The 17,294-nt window shown below is 35.5% G+C and overlaps 1 protein-coding gene across 1 annotated transcript in view; it reads right to left on the bottom strand.

The window, feature by feature from the left end:
• Positions 1-17,294, bottom strand: part of CSMD1 (CUB and Sushi multiple domains 1) — a 2,488,924-nt gene that overhangs the window by 419,050 nt on the left and 2,052,580 nt on the right. Inside the window, exon 27 of the mRNA XM_027840340.1 lies at positions 5,817-6,008. Within this exon, the coding sequence (XP_027696141.1) occupies positions 5,817-6,008 (192 nt within the window). The remainder of the gene's footprint in view (positions 1-5,816; positions 6,009-17,294) is intronic.

Here is a 17,294-nt window from a genome sequence, read left to right as displayed (position 1 = left end):
GGCTAAGTGGAGAAGAATTATCTTCTACCTGAAAAAGCTTTCACTGACCTAAAGGAACAGAAAGAACTGATGTTGATCATTTTTTAAAAGGTTGAGGGGGAAGAGAAAGGGAGGGAGACAAAACAGGGAGGACATGCTAACTTGTGAAAAGAAACTTTTTTGAAGATCTAAGAAGCAGACTTGACTCAATACAGGTTTTCAGATATGGGAAATGACAGATTCAGGCCATTGGCTCCAGGGTGCTCTGAGGGGGAGAGTTCAGATATAACATTCAAGTACTGACTGAAGAAAAACAAAGGGAAATTCATGCCTTTGTTCCCTGCAGGTCCCAAGAGAGGCTTTGGGTTGAGACTGTTTAAAATTTTTAAAGTAGAATTAAGTAGGCTCTCTTCCTTGTTTGTTCCCTCATCTATTCTTGATTTCCCATTTTAATCTCATTAGGTTTTAATTAGAGAACTTGTACAATATTTTGAACACAGATTAGAGGTGAACATGTAATACAACTAGTGAATCTACCAACTTGAATGGACAGTGTTACAGAATTACAGCCCCCAAAGAATTTGAATGTGGGGACCTCTGAGGGTTACAGGAACTATAACTAATTTACTCAGTAACCTGCACTTTCCTCTTTATTTCTAATGCTACCACCCTAGAATAGGCCTCATTAGCTCTGACTTGGGGTAAGACCTGAGCTTCTGAAATAGTCAACTAGTCTTCATACTACAATCAAACAACATACATTTAAGTGCATTCTAAGTGCCAGGCACTGGGTCAGTTAGTCCCTATGGCTGCAAATTCAGTACCTTCAAGGAGTTTACATTCTGCTGAAGAAATACAACATATTTAGTAGATAAGGAAATATAGTGATTTGGAGGGATGGCACCTGTAACTGGGGTAATAAGGAAAGGCCTATGACTCTTGAACAGAGCCTGGAAGGAGTTAACATCTCCAAGAGGTTTAAGTCACTTGGGAGGATATTTCCATGAATGGGGGGAAGAGCAGGTAGCTTGTGCAAAAGGGGAGAGACAAAGAAAGAGGAAAGAAAGAAAAGAGAGAGAAATGAAGTATTTATTAAGAACTTGCTATGTGCCAAACACTGTGCTAAGTCCTGACCACATAATATAAGCAAACAAGATAATTCCTATCCTCAGAGCTTATTTCTAATGGGGAGCTGGAAAAGGAGGGACCTTTAAGTGGTAAAAGCTGCTGGTAAGGAAGTTACAATAATTTATAGTGATAACATAACCTTTTTCCATTATGTAGCTTCCTTATTTTTAGCTAATTATTCATATTAACTAGGTGCTAAACTCAGTATTTGTATAGTGCCAAAGAAGTATGGAGGTTGGGGGGTGAGTAATCTTGTGCTTACATCTAAGCTAAAGCTATTCTCTGTGTATAGAATGTCTTCTCTTTATCTGATGAATTTGTTTTTATCCTTTAAAAATCCCCAAAAAAGGTCACCTCCTCTGTGAAGTTTTCCACATCCACCCCACTCCTCTCCATTAACTATATTGGTGTTTACATCCCTCAGTAGACTGTAAGTTTCATGAGGGTAGGGAGCATATCTTATCCTAACTATATATCTTTTCCAGCACCTAACAAGGTATAAAACCTCTGAATCTTTTATGAGTTGTAAACACCTCTCTAATTGAGTCAAGAAAGGGAAACTTAGAGTAGCTGAGCAAACACATTATCCACGGCTGGTGGGGGGGGCATTAAATAGCTAAACCCTAGTGATTTTCAGAATTACAGAGTAAGGGAGATGGCAAGGTGGGAACTGATTGTAAAGGAGACCACTACAAGGGAGAAAGAGGGAATTTCTGTACACGCTTGCCCACACATACACACGTACACAAAGGGGATATGTTGCTTTGAAAGAATGCTACTGGACCAATAGGATAGATTGCATTCAGCAGGGAGCAGAAATACAGCCCAGATAAACACAGATATAGAAATATAGTTACTAGAGAGAGAAAAGAGTTTCAAAGAACATAACCCTTAGTAAGAAAGAAGAAAGACAGCTTTGGACTCAGAAGAGGATCAGATTCCCTTGGTAGACTTAGTTGAGCAGTAAAGATACTTCTTTCAAGAAGAAGCATTGAGAGGATTACACTAGGTAAGGACTTCTAGTTGTTGTAGTTCTTTAAGTGTGAGATACCTTTGCCATGATTGTATACCATCTATGTCCCTCACTACCATAATGTTCTTAAGTTTGAGCTCAATTTTCCATGTATTTGTGGGAGATTTTATGGAAGAAATGTTTTGTCACTGTTTTTTGCTATGTCATCTTAGTAAATACCTTTGCTTAGAGATAATTGTGTCTCCTGGGTTATTATTAAGGAAATTCACTGACAAGGGATGATCTTGAGGTATAGGTATGAGGTTAGTAATGAAAACCTATGGAGTTATCCCTAGAACCAATCTTGGAGTGAAGGTTGCATGGTATGTCCTTCCTTCTCAAAGAGGACCATGACATCAGGGAGATAATGACATGACTTGCAAATTACTTTGATTTGAGTGACAGAGGGCTGTGCAGTCTCACTTTCTCTTCCAGAGCCATCTGGGTCCAGCAGCCAGATATCGATCAGGACAACTAGAGATAGTCCAGGATGCAGTGGGAGATGACCTTGGCCCTTTAAAGCTAAGGTCTTTTCAGATTCTCACTTTGAGTGAGGCGACACCCATTCGGTGAATAAGCCTCTTTAAGAAGTGAGTCAAGGGATGGCCCCTTTAATTAAAAAAAAAATCAAACTGGGAGTGGAAGACCCTTGGGGTTGCTGGCCAAAAGAGAAACAGTTACCATTTACATTCACTCTGAGCCTGGAGGGCCCCCCAAAAAAATCAGTAAGTGGTATTCCAGTAGGGACTTATTGTCTAAAGCTAGAGATCAAAAGTGAATTGGGTTAAAGTCTTAATCTCTTAAAAAGAAATCTAGCCAGTAAACCCCAACTTTACTAGGTAGCTTCCGGCTATCAAAATTTAAGGAGTGAAGGTAAAAGCTAGCTAGGAAAGTAGCCCAATGCAGGTGTTACATCTAGTGGACAAGACATTTAGGTCCTAAGCCAGAGCTGGAAATGACTCAAAAGTAAGATGGTGTATTGACAACTACACTGGGAACAAAGAAGACTGGATTCACTTCCCAGTTCTGACACTGTGTGAATTTTGAAAGCTATTCCTTTCCCTCAATCTCTTGATCTCAGTTTTCTTTTTTATAAAAATGAGAGGGTTAGACTAGATGACCTCTATAGTTATTTCTCACTGTAACATTATAATATTCTGGGACAGTAGGTCAGAATCAAGAGAAGCACTGATGTAGTTAGTCTTCATTCAAATGCTTTCTCCCTCTCCCTCTCCCTCTCTGTCTCTCTCTGTATATATACATACACACGTGCATATATGTATTACATTCATATACACATGTGTATATATATATAGTGTGTGTGTATATTTCTTTTATCTTTCAAGAGGGAAGTATTTCTAGAAAGATTATCATATTTCCCCTACTCGTCTTTAAGTTCCTTGTAGGCGGGGGTATATTTCATTCAAACTGTGTATCTCTCTAAGCAAAAAGTGCTTAATAATTGTTTGCTGACTTGAATTATTTTACACCACAGTGAGTGTTTTGTAAAAAAAAAAAAAATTAAAGAGTGAAATTTCAGCATTAGACTCCTACTTAGTTCTCCTTGGAGCTACAATAGGTTTTTCACTTGTCATTGGCAATCACAAGACTAATTTTGGAGCCTGAATAGCGGTATAAATTAGAGGGAAAGATGTGTGAATTTGGAATTAAGTGTTTAATTTGATCTAAGCAGAGGACTATTTGTAAGACATTAACTGGTAGCTGTTTAATGTATTCTCCCCCTAGCCAAAAATGCAGCAAACAACCTGAAGACTTCCTTCCTTTAAAAATAGATCCAACTAACAAGATAGTTGATTTTATAGGTAATTACTCCAGTAAAAAAAATCACAAATCTTGCATGTCTTCTGATGACTCAGCTTGAGGTAAAACACATGAAGATTCTCAGGAAAGTTATAAAGTGTGAATACAGCCCCAAACATTAAATAAACATGAATCTCTGTCTGACAATGTTCGGAATGCTAATAAGTACTGCTATTAAATAGCATCTATCCTCAGTATTCTACAATAAGTGCTTTGTGAGAATTTTAAAAGCTGTATGTTATAGCTTTATAGGACTACTGAGGATTTCAATGCTGCCATGCATATGACAATAAAAATTATTTTAAACTGCAAAATCCCCTCAAGGTCACCCTATGTAAAATGGCAGATTAACCATGTGCATGTCATTTCACTATCACTGACTCTCCTCACAGTTTAATTGAATTTTACATCCCCCCCCCAAATAGCTTATAAGGAAACACAAATTGAAATGTGACAGATCATTAAAATAACAATCTTTAGTGTTATTAGGATGAAACTCTAAATAATTTATATTCAAAAGATTAATTGTGAGAACTAGAATTTATGCACACATACTATTATTTTAAAGTATACTACTATATTAATTATACCATTACTGGCTATTATATCAAGAATATACATAACAGTTGCCCTAAACAAAATAAAATTTGTTATGGGACATATAGTATAGTTACTCAATCCATATCTAGCAAAAATTCAAATGTTTTTTAAAGTATCAAATTAATTTTTCCTCTTATTGTTTTCTATATGAGTTTTATTCTAATTCTGTATACTTTCCATTTACATAAATCTGTATACACTGTTTTGCCCCATGGGAATGTAAGCTCCTCGAAGGTGGAAACCTTTTTCTTTTCTTTCTCTTTCTCCTCCCCTTTCCTTCCCTCTCTCTTCTCTCCTTTCCACTCTTTTCTTCTCCTCTCTCCCTTTTTTTCTTTGTTTCTCTGCCCCCTAGTGCAAGATCTGGCAAAGAGTAACTTCTCCACTTATTCTTGTCAATTGGTTGACTGAAAATGATTCATGTTGAAGGGAATAATTTCTAGTTTTCAATAAAAATATGATAAATGATACTGAATATTTGAGAAGTAATTTCAAAGAGGGAAATGGTTTTAAACTAGTAGATTACTTTATAGGCAACTTTCCATATTAAAATTGGAGGCAGACTTCGAAGGTCATGAATCTCTAACTACCTGAACTTTGAAGTACTAATGTTTGGATGTATAATTTTTATGAGGGGATTTTTATTGTAGGAAATATCATACAAATCCTAGTTATCTTCACACTATTTGAGCATCCTTAGTCATATGTAAATTTCCAGTTCTTTTATTTATAGATCAGGAATTTTCACATCTGCAGAACTTATCTCTCATATTGCCAGGCCAGATAAGAAAATATATGTAAAGTTTTATATAAAGCTTAGTTATTATTATTATTATTATTTTAGAATTTAGGTCTAAAAGGGACTTTATAGATCATTTCACACATAGATTCATAAAATCTCTCATTTTATAGATAAAGAAAGGGGTGTCCAGAAAAGAAAAGGGACCTATCCAAGGTCACAGAAAGAGAATGAGGCAGAACCAAGATTAGAACTCCAAATCACTTGCTTATTGTACTGTATCATCTTACCTCCTCAGAAAGTTATATAAAATATTGAGAAAATTTTAAGTCTTAAGCAATAGATTTCAGAGATTGAGATAATATGTAAGGCACATTTTTGCAACATTTTTTGTAGCATAAATTGAAATAATTTTAATGACAATTTAATCCTACGCTAAAAGGCTTAATATTTATTTTTCTTCTTTTCCATACATAACACCCACATATGTCATTGGTCTTTTTCAAGAATGAAGAACTAACAACAACAATAACAACATACCTATGCATGTAGGAGGGTCTGGCTGCCAGAAGAATCGGTTATTCAGTTGCACGCAAGTGATTTTAGCCTGTCCTTGAAGCTGATACCCAGGATCGCATTGAAAAGTTATAGTATCTCCAGGTTCTCGGCTATCTCCATAACGGGTGCCATTTTGAGGCATACCAGGGTCATTGCAAGTTGATGCAATAGATGCTACAAAGAAAAGTTAGTTAATAGATGGATATATTTCAATCACATTTACTAAATTCATATGACTATATATCAATACTTCTTTGTTGGAACATTTCTTAGAGTATCAAGGCATCTTTGATGTATAAGAACATGAAAGTGGTTTGTCTCCTACATTAAACACATTCACTAAAATATATGCTGCTCGTGATATATTCTGGTCAGCTGGTGGTGAAACAAATAGGCACATGACAAATTTACTCAGGAACTTCAAGCCCAAGTTGCCAACTTATTAATGTGATCAAAGAATCTGTGTTGTTATGATAAGAGAAATAGCCTGAGAGTTCAGAGCCTAGAGAGAGGAATAAAATGAACTCACTTGAACTCTCCCAAATTCTCCTCCAAACAACTTTAAAATAATGCCTCAAATAAAATTCTGGAGCTGCAGAAACAACAAAAGATGAGAGTGAAACAATTTTCTAACCCAAGGTAACTTAGGAGGTTGGCAGGAAATGTATGTCTCATTGGGGTAGTGATGATGGGCCCTAGACACTTGTAGACTGGGCCTTGGGGGTGGCTTTATCTGGACAGCAGGTACAGGAGCTCTCAGCACACAGACTGTTGGGGTGTGGGACAACTGGTCAGCAGGAGATTACAGGGGACCCCTTGCTAGTACTGGGAGCAGGATCCTTTTCTGTTGTTCACACACAGTTCTGGGTTATAGTCCCAGGATGAAAAGGAACATTAATGCACTAGAGTTTCCAGCTCCAGAAGAGTAGGAGTCCTGGTCAAGTTGCAGTCAAAGTTCCAAGGTAGAGAGAAGTATTTGTGGTCCCTCACAGGAGAGTGAGTCCAGTGCTGAGAAGCACACTATCTCTTTCACAAGTTGTATTTAAAGGGCCAGAAGGAGCAAGAGCATTTGCAGTAGTGGTTCTAGGGCATAATGGAGTGCTCGTGGAGGCTGAGGTACCAGAGCATAGGTCAGGAAAGTATGATGGCACTTCTCCTTAGATCATACCACTGCAGAAAAACTGAAAACTTTCAGATCCCCAGAAGTATCTCTGAAAACAGTAGCACAAAAAACCTAAAGCTTGGGACAGTGCCCCCTGGACCTCAGGGGCAGAGCTGAACTTTAACATAAAGTTAAAAGTCAAGAAATAGGCTCAAAAATGAGCAAACAGCAACAATAAACAGAGTCTAACCATAGTTACAATAGAGACAGGGAAAATCAAGCCATAATCCCTGAAGAAGACAATTCCTTTCAGGGACAATCAGAGTAAAAATAGTGAGAGATGGATAAACAGGGGAAAATAGGATAGAGATAAATATACAGGAATCATAACGGTGAATATGAATGGGATGAACTCATCCATAAAATGGAAGCAGACAATCTGTTGTTTACAAGATACACACTTGAAATAGAGAAACACACACAGAGTGAAAATAAGGGGCTGCAGCAGAATCAATTAAGCTTCAACTGAAGTAAAAAAAGCAGGAGTAGCAATCATCTCAGACAAGACAAAAGCAAAAATAAATCTAATTAAAAGAGATAAGCATTTTGTTAAAAAGTACCATACACAAAGAAGTAATATCAATACTAAAGAAATATACACTAAATGGTATAGCATCAAAATTCTTAAAAGAAAAGGTAAATGAGTCACAGGAGGAAATCGGTAGGGGACCTCAACTTTCCCCTCTCAGAACTTGATAAATCTAACCAAATGTGGATCAAAGCATACTTTTTAAACTTTCTTTTATTTTTCTTGTTTTGTTTCTTGGTCTCTGTTCTCTTCTGCAATATGACTAATATGGAAAAATGTTTTACACGATTGCACATGATTGCACATAGCAAAGTGCTTGCCTTCTTCAGGAGGGGGGACAGGATGGTAGGAGCAATGGAATTTGGAACTCAAAAATTATTAAGAAATACTAAATTGTTTTTACATGTAATTAAATACTAAAAATTGTTTTTACATGTAATTAAGAAAAATAAAATGAAACTATTCTTTAAAAAATAGAGAAGAGGCCTAGAGGTGATATCTATGCATTTCATCATATCAATGAATGGTAGAAATTTCAGAACAGATAAGTATAAAAAAGAAATTATATAATTGGATGGTGGAAGTGTTTGAGTACAATCACCAGCTCTGACAATGCCCGTGCCTCAGTCCAGGAACATTACTTAACATTTGGTCCTTTTATTGACATTCTGTCTTCATTATCAAGAATTTCAGAGGTGAAAGGACACTCAGGAACAAATCATACCAACCTATTCTTGAAAAATAATCCCTTTTATAACTTGTACTTTGTGATTTTAGGTGAATCATTTAACTGCCTCCGTTTTCCTCATTTGTAAAATGGACTAAATGATCTCTAAGGTCCCTCCAAGTTCTAGGTCTATTATCCTATTATCATCCAACTTTCAAGGATACTCTTAATATGAAAAAGTAATTGTATTCAGAGGTAGCCCATTTGGCTTCAGCTAATTGTAAATTTTTTTCAGCTAATTTTTTTTTCTTTCTGCTTCATCAAGCCTCTATTTGCCTCTCCGAAACTTCCATTCATTGCTCCCAGGTCTACCTTCATGGGTCAGAGTTGGAGGGGATTGAAGCTTAATAATCCTTCTTCTATGTCATTATCCAGTGAAAATTCTCCCCAACACACACACACACACACACACACACACACACTGTCTCTCTCTCTCTCTGTCTCTCTTTCTCTCTCTGTCTCTCTTTCTCTCTCTCACCTCTTCTGGTACTGCTTTTAATTACTTGCATTCCTAATAGAGTAAAAATGATACCATGCCTGTTACATAATAGGCACTTAATCAATGCTTGTTGAAATGACTTGCTACACATAAAGTTTTCATAAGAGGCAGCATTAGGTAATTATAGTGATCTGACTTTGCAGTCAGGTAGACCTGTGTTCAAGTCCTGCCCTGACATCCTAGCTTCTGTGACCTTAGGGAACTCATTTAACCTCTAAGAGCCCTGGCAACTCCCTAAATCCATGTTGTTGTAGAGAAGGTGCTAATCTGCCCTATTCAGAAAGTTTCTCACCAGAAACTTCCAACTCAAATGAAATTATCAATCTAATCCAAAATGAAAAAAACAATTATCAAATTTAGAATTCTTCTCTTTATCTTCTTGATCATTCGTCAAAGAATAGATGAATGATGTTGTTTTTATTTCAGATAATATTTTTTCTTTTGTTTCACTAAATTTGCTCCAGAAATTCTATTTTTTTTAAAGAAACAACACATAATCATCATTATCCAGTGGTTCAGGTCTGACACTCTGAGAATGATGCCTTAATGGTTTGGCAACTTAAAGGAAAAGTGTAGTCTCATATCCCTGGAGGATCTAATTAATGTGATTGGGCAGATAAAATCTATCAAGACATAAAAAGAAAAGCTGTCAAGCAGTTATGAGATTTAGAGATGGAAAAGATTTTAGAGATCATTAATTTCAACCCCTGTATCTGAAAGATGAGGAAACTGAGACCCAGAAAATTCACATGGGTTGTAATTAAGACACTAGACTCCAACATGTGTTCTTTCCATATAATTCCCATAAACACCTCTGTAGGGTCATTTTTCCTGGCATGTGTTTTTATGGTACTGGAGTGCAAGATTAGGCTAGATGCATGCACGTGTGCATGTATATACAAATACATACACAATACACACATGCATACATATAAGCATATAAATATACTTGTAGGTATATATATATATATGTATACACACAGAGACTTCTATATTTGAAACCTCTGAGACACCAATCATGAGAAGCTGCACAAAATAATGTATTTTATTTTATTTTATTTTGGGTTTTTTTTGTTTTTTGCTTTTAGGCAATTGGGGTTAAGTGACTTGCCCAGGGTCACACAGCTAGTAAGTGTCAAGTGGTCTGAGGCCAGATTCGAACTCAGGTCCTCCTGACTTCAGGGCCAGTGCTCTATCCACTGTACCACCTAGTTGCCCCTGAAAATAATGTATTTTTAAAAAAACAAAAATACTATAGTCTGAGTTAGGAAGATGTGGGAAAACGTTCAACTTCTGATGCTTATTTAGTGTGGGACCAAAGGCACAGTAATCTCTCTGAGCTTTAGTTTTATTATCTATAAAATGGGAATAATAATGTCTTCAGTCCCACCTGACAGGATTGGTGAGTGGCCCAAGAAGATAGTATGTATAAAATGTTTTGAAGATTTTATAAAGCCAATATCAATGTCAGGTACTAGGTAGTTAAATGTAACATAAACTTCGTTATCTTCAACTCCCCAGAAAAGAGAGGGAAGATGTCATATCCTGGGATGTTAATGAAAGTGGCCTGAAGGAAAGTCTTGGTCTTGGAAAGAAATGACCAAATCCCTAAGACACACAGCTAAATTCATTTTGTCTAGAACCTAGACTTTAAACTTATGCCAATGATTCCGTTTCTTTCAGGATCTTGAATTTTTCTTGCTTAAAAACAAAAGGAATTCGGCCTTAGCTGTTTTATATATGGATATGTAGTACGTTCACATGTTATATGTATATGTTAAAACTTATCTTAAGTCAATTATCAGTCAGGTATTCAAGTAAGTAATTTACTTTGTAAAATGATAGTAATATCAAACAGTTAGGTGGCATAATGGACAAGATTACTGGACTTGGCACCAGGAAGATCTGAGCTTTCTTCCCACCTCAGATGCTTACTAGCTGTGTAATCTGGGGAAAGTTGTTTAATCTTTCTCAGCCTCAGTGTCTTTACTTGTAAAATGGGGATTTTATATTAGCTACACATAGTAGCATAGTTATTTTGGAAAGCAGTTTGGAATTATGAAAATAAAGTGACTAAAATGCCCATTTGACTCAGAGCTTCCATTACTAAGTTTATACCCCAAGGAGGCTATTGATAAAAAGAAAGACTTAATATACACTAAAATATTTACAAAAGCTTTTTTTTGGGGAAAGCAAAGAATTGGAAACATAGTAGATGCTCATCAATTAGGGGACAGGTTAAATAAATTGTGGCACATGAATGTAATACAATATTACTATGTTGTAAGAATTGATCAACTTGACAAATACAGAGAAGCATGGAAAAATCTACATGCAATGATGTAAAATGAAGGACACAGAACCAAGAAAATGATATACACAAATGACTGTGACAATGTAAATAGAAAGAACAGTTACACACACACACACACACACACACACAAGCAAAAGTGTATAAAGAATAAGAATAGCTCAAAAGAGGAGCTATGAGAAGACTCTCCCACCTCACCCCCTTTCAGAGGTGGGAGGTCCAGAACTATTGTCCACAGAATGTACTTTCAGATTTTTGTATGTATTGAGTAGACGTGCTGATATTTTTTTCTTTTTTTTTTCTTTTGTCTCCAAAAATGGGATGGTTCTCTGGGAAGTGAAAGGGGAGGGAAGATGGAGAAGATATGGTTATATTAAAAAAAAAAACAAAAGACCAATAAAACATTTTAAAAATAAATAAAACCACAATAAATAATAGTACTGATTTTATATGGTTGTGAGAAAGAAGTGAGACAATGTATGTACAGTACTTAACAAATTTTAAAGTGCCGTATAAATGCTAGATACCATCACTCGTTGTTGTCATTGTTATTGTTGTTGTGGTATCTATATAATTTGCCTAAGTTTAATGTAAAGTACACAAAAATACACAGGTACCTGGTGAGATGTCCTTGAGGACAAGTATACAGTAGTATTTAGGGTCACTAATAAATCAATTGCTAAAGCTCAACAGACTTGAAGTGTGCTCTCTCTCTGCCCCTCTCCCCATTCTTACCCAGTACTCCTTTTTTCTTTTTTTAGCATTATTACATAAAAATAATGAAAGCTCTTGGGATTATTGTTCTTCAGATTACAAAAGCAATAAAAAGACATAAGAAAAACAATTTTAAGCAATGCAGTTGGAAATATTATAGTTTACTCTTTGAAATAAGGCCTATGTTATTTTGCTTTTATTTTTGAGGTGCTGGAGGATGTTGCTTGTGCAATGGCAATAAGGATCATACAGAGAATGATATGAGAGCTCCCAACAAAAGATGTTAAAGTTGGGGTCAGAAATTGCTTTTATACCTTCAGGGTCATAACAAAGTTAGTGGTGAAACATGCACTCATTCTATTTTTTATTGGAGTATTCGTTTTATGTGCTGTAAGACACATTTTACTTATTTTTTTCCTTAAGTATTTTTTTTCCATATGGGATTTTGGTGACTCTGAACATCTCTAGATTTTTGCCATAAAAAAGAAATTAATAATTTCTGTTGCATCATTCTGGTTCTGCTATTACCTCAGAAAGGGAACAGAAGTGTTGGACAATTGCAAATTCATACAGTAGTTCCCTGGAACATTTTAGGTCATAAAAATGACTCTCACAAACCCTTGAATATCTTGGGTACATGTCTACACTATTGCTCCAGTGTAATTCCTTATCATTTTGATTCACTGTAGCCATGGAGGAAATGTATTGAACTGAGTTTAAAAGCACTAGTCCTACATTTCTTTTTGTAACATAAAGTGACAAAAACCATATAGAGAGATGGAATCATATAAAGTAATTCTGGGCATAATATCCTGGATAATTATAGGTTATATCATTATGGGTTCTAATGATCCTCTAAGATATTATTTTTTACTTAAATTCAAACATGTCAAATTCTTACTTACCTCACTAAAAGTGAAGAGAAATTACATATAGAGAGCAAATACTACCAAGGGTACAAGTTTTTCCATGAATCACTTGCTGTGCTTTTTGGAAATACACTCAATGATGTAGTTCTAAGGGTATCACTTGACAATAGTAATTGTTTACATTTACCCGGCAGTTATAACTTATGAGGAAAACATAAGCTTACAGAAGATCAGATGGATAATTTTGATTATGCAAAATTAAAGTGTTTTGCACCAACAAATCCAAAAGCTAAGAGTAAAAGGTAAACAATTAGTTGAAAAAAATTTTTACAGCAAGTTCTCTGACATACATCTCATTTCCAAGATAGATAAGGCAGTGATTGAAGTTTATAAGAAAAAAAAAGATCCATTTGCCAATGATAAATGGTCCAAAGATATGAATAGACAATTCTCAAGAGAAGAAAACCAGCCTATCTATAGCCATATGAAAAAATGTTCCAAATTACTTAGAAATTAGAAAAATGAACATTAAAATAATTTTGAGATTCTATTTCACAAACACTAGAGTAACAAATATGACAAAAAATGTAAAATAATAGATGTTGTAGAGTCAGATATATTCCTTTGTAAAAAGCTCCATTGTTACATAAATGCTATTTTTAATTATTATTATTGAAAATGTTACTGATTTACAATCAGAAGTTCATATGTTATCTTTTCTCCCCCAAAGTAATGGGGTACCTTATTTCATATGAGGTGGTTCTGAAATGTATATAAGGCAACATTCCAGTAACTTGAATTGTATTTTAAAATTAAATTGAGGTATCCTTTTTATACATGAATTTTGTAAAAAAGTTATTTAACAAAAAAAAATATTTCTAATTCGTGTGTTTTTTTTTTGTAAGATTAGATTTGAGGGTACCAGGTGTTTTAGAAAGATGATCATTAGGGGCCACTAGGTGGCACAGTGGTTAAAACACTGGCCCTGGATTCAGGAAGACCTGAGTTCCTATCTGGCTTCAGACACATAATACTTACTAGCTGTGTGACCCTGGGCAAGTCATTTAACCCCACTGACTAGTCAAAAAAAAATGCTCAGTGATGGATGCCAGAAGTAAACTAAGCCATTTGTGTTCATTTGGGGGAATCAAAATAATATAGCAGAAAGAACAATGGATTTAGAGTCAAAGGATCTGTGTATGAATCCTTACTGTTTTAGAGCTGAAAGATCACCTAAAACCTAAGAAATCACCTGAAATAACCCATATCTTAGGGGTAAAGAGATCAAATGAGGTGTTGTGGCTTGCCCAAGGTCACACAGGCAGAAAGCAACACAGCCAAGGTTATAACTTAGGTCCTTTCATGCAAATTCTAAGACCCTTTCTACTCATATCTCCCTTTTTTCTCCTTCTGTGCTAATTTGAGTCCAGGCAATAGTCTTATCAATAAATATAATTGTTATAGCTGTAATAAGGCAATGGTCTTTTCTACTTTTTTATGTCTAACCCATACTCTTTCTGCCCTAACTCTCTACCCCCCAGCCAAAATCATATAGCACAAGATTAGAATATTCAAATTTAATCTTTTTTTAGATTGCTCTTTCTGCATAGACAGCAGTTTTACTGCAACTACATATTCTTCAGATCTTTTCAAGTTATCAGTTGGATTTTTTTGGGGAGGATAGATCTTTTGAAAAGAAGAAAACACTTAATATGAGTACTATTGCCTTCCCCAAATGTGATCACCCTATATGTGTGAGACATAGTAAGCTGGAGTTACCTTAAAAGAAAATCTAAGATAAAAGTTGTCATGAATTAAAAGCAGAAACATTTTTGATGAAAGGAAGCAAGCCCAGTTAGAAATGACACAAATTTATGGTACTTGTCTCTGTACTTAACCCCTCTATTTTAAGCTTCAAAACTACGCCAGTTCCTATCTTGGTAAAGAAGTCATTTTTGCATCCCAGAAATGTTTAAATAGGGTAAGGGAAAAAAAAGATCTTCATTTTATTGCTACCCTGGGTCTTTTCAAGTCTTTATTTGGTCGTCTTCTTTTTTCCCTCAACAGAAAAAGCTCTTTGGTAGACAAGACATACATAAAATAATACTGAGCGATTCCAAGGCAAGAGATAGCTAGTAAAAGGTGAGAGTCAATCATAGGTCACATACATCAGTCTAAAGGAATTTGAGTGAGAAGGGGAGAAGTTTATTTCAGAAATACTTTCTTTTGGACTTAAAATGTAGGCTTTCAGGTGATAGAGATTTCTATATACATATGCACACAAATACACACAGAAAAAGAGACAGCAAGATTTCTCCCTGGTAAAAATAGAGTACAAAACTATAGAGGTTTTATGTTGCAAGATATATTGTTGTTTGTTCTTTGTTTTTGAAGAGGGCCAATGACATCATGTCTCAGCTTATGTGTGAATTGGATTTAAGTGAAACAGAGTTGCACAAAGTCATGTTGCAAGATATACTTAATGAAGGAAGGAATACTGGCTAGGTGTGTGGCCTCCTGCATTAATATTTTGTTTTTCTTAAAATTCATTTTTTTTGCCAAGACAGAGAGAATCTTGGAAATTTCTAGCTTTTTCAAACAGTTGTCTGAGATCAATGATTGTGATTTCTACTCCAGAAACATAAGTTTAAAGAAAAATGGGAGAAGGAAGATTATAGAGCAAAACAAAACCTCTATTCAAATTCTTTTATTTTACATTTGAAGGAAGAGAGGTCCAGTATGCTAAATGATTTGCCCCAAAGTCTTTCAGATAGTAAGTTATAGAGATGATATTCAAATTCAGGTCCTTTGTCTCTAAATCATATTCTTTCTCCTATACTTGTTGCTTTCCATCTTAGTCTGGAAGGATTTTTCCTGGCTTTTGCTTACTGTATCATAGTGGTTCAGAGCTTGGCAGTCTGCCCTTATCAGGGAGAGGCTTTACAGCCATCACAATCTGTAAGATTAGAACTCAGATACATTATAGGTGATTCTGAAAAGCAAAAGTCTAAAATCTGCTAGCAGACAATATTTTTCAAAAGACACAGAGGACAGTGGAATGATATAACCAGTGGGAAACAGTAAAGTCTAAGAAAAGCAGAAATGTGGGGAACAATAGAGATGGAATGGTATCTATACTATATAGTGAGTTGGCATAGAAAGAACTACATGATGACATTACCAGATGATACGGGAGCCTACAGTATTAGCTATGTAGTTTGCTCCTCCACAAAGTGCTCCAGGAATGTTTCCCTGATATATATCTCCCTCCTTACTCATACACTGATCACATATTCCCTACTTGTCTACTTTCACACATGTGACTTTTGTGTGTCCAGTGTTTCCCTGACATGTATTTGTGGGAAAGAATGATGCAGATTTGTATGGGAACTATTCCATTGTTACTTTCTTATCATGCTATTTTATTAAATAGCTTTGCTTTAATCTTGTGGTACACTAGAAAGAATATACATGTTCTGGAAAGAACTGGAATTTGCATTTAGAATTCGGACTTAGAATTTGAATTGACATCATCAGTAGTCAGATATTCTAAATTTAAAACCACTTCTAATACTTCTCTGTAACCTTGGTCAGGTCTCTTAGCCTTATGATACCTTTGTTTCCTCGTGAAAAAATGAGGGAATTGGACTAGTTTGTCCTCTGACCAACTCCAGAGATATGATCCTATGATTTTTAAGAATTATGTCCTCTAAATAATTATGAAATATAAATACAAAAGTGTAGACTTCTGACATCTGGTATTAAGTGGATACAGGCTCTGAACACGACATAGCTATTCTGAGGGTCCAACATGTAAGAGTGGAGTGACCAAGGCTCTACATGGATATGTGGTCTAAACCTTTTTTTTAATTTTTTTTTATAGAAAATCCCTCCACTAATGGATAATGAATCATAATGATGATACTGATACTTATGATAGTGATCATGGTGATGGAGATGATGCCTAGCTTTTTTACAGCCCCTTAAGGTTTACCAAGTACTTTACAAATATTATCTAATTTGATCCTCACAAAAATCTTGCAAGTTAGATGTTATCATCATCCTCCCTTTTAGGTGAGGAAACTGAGGCAGAGTTTAAACGACTTGCCCAGGGTCACGTAGCTAGTATCTGAGGCCACAATTGAACTCAGGTCTTCCTGACTCCACGTTTAGCCCCCTATCCACTGTACCACCTAGCTTCCTCTAAAGTATTTATTAAGTTCATGTGCCAGGGACTGATGGTGATGGTGAGGATACAAACTAAAAAAGAAAAAGAATCCCTCCTCTTAAGGAGGTTACAGTCTCTCCAGGGAGATATCAACTCATCTATAATTTATCCTTCTAGAGGGTTGCTTGAGAGTACTAGGAGGTAACTTATCTCTGGTCAGACACCTGGAATGTACTAGAAGACTTGAACACAAGTTTTCCTGACTTCAAGGCTGCTCCTTAACCACTATACCATAATGACTTTCATCATAGTAAAGCTATAGTAATATTATTTTTAATAGCTTTGAATACAGAGCCACAAGGTTACAAAGCACTTTCTTCATAACAACTTTTTAAAGTAGAGAGTAAAGTATTATTATTTTATAGATGAAGAAACTGAGGTCCACAGAGGTCAAAAGACATGCTTAGGGTCAACTTATAAA

This window comes from Vombatus ursinus, unplaced genomic scaffold (assembly GCF_900497805.2).
Source record: "Vombatus ursinus unplaced genomic scaffold, bare-nosed wombat genome assembly UNPS02014841.1, whole genome shotgun sequence".
In the NCBI taxonomy this organism is placed as follows: Eukaryota; Metazoa; Chordata; class Mammalia; order Diprotodontia; family Vombatidae; genus Vombatus; species Vombatus ursinus.
This window is presented reverse-complemented; position numbering and strand designations above follow the sequence as displayed.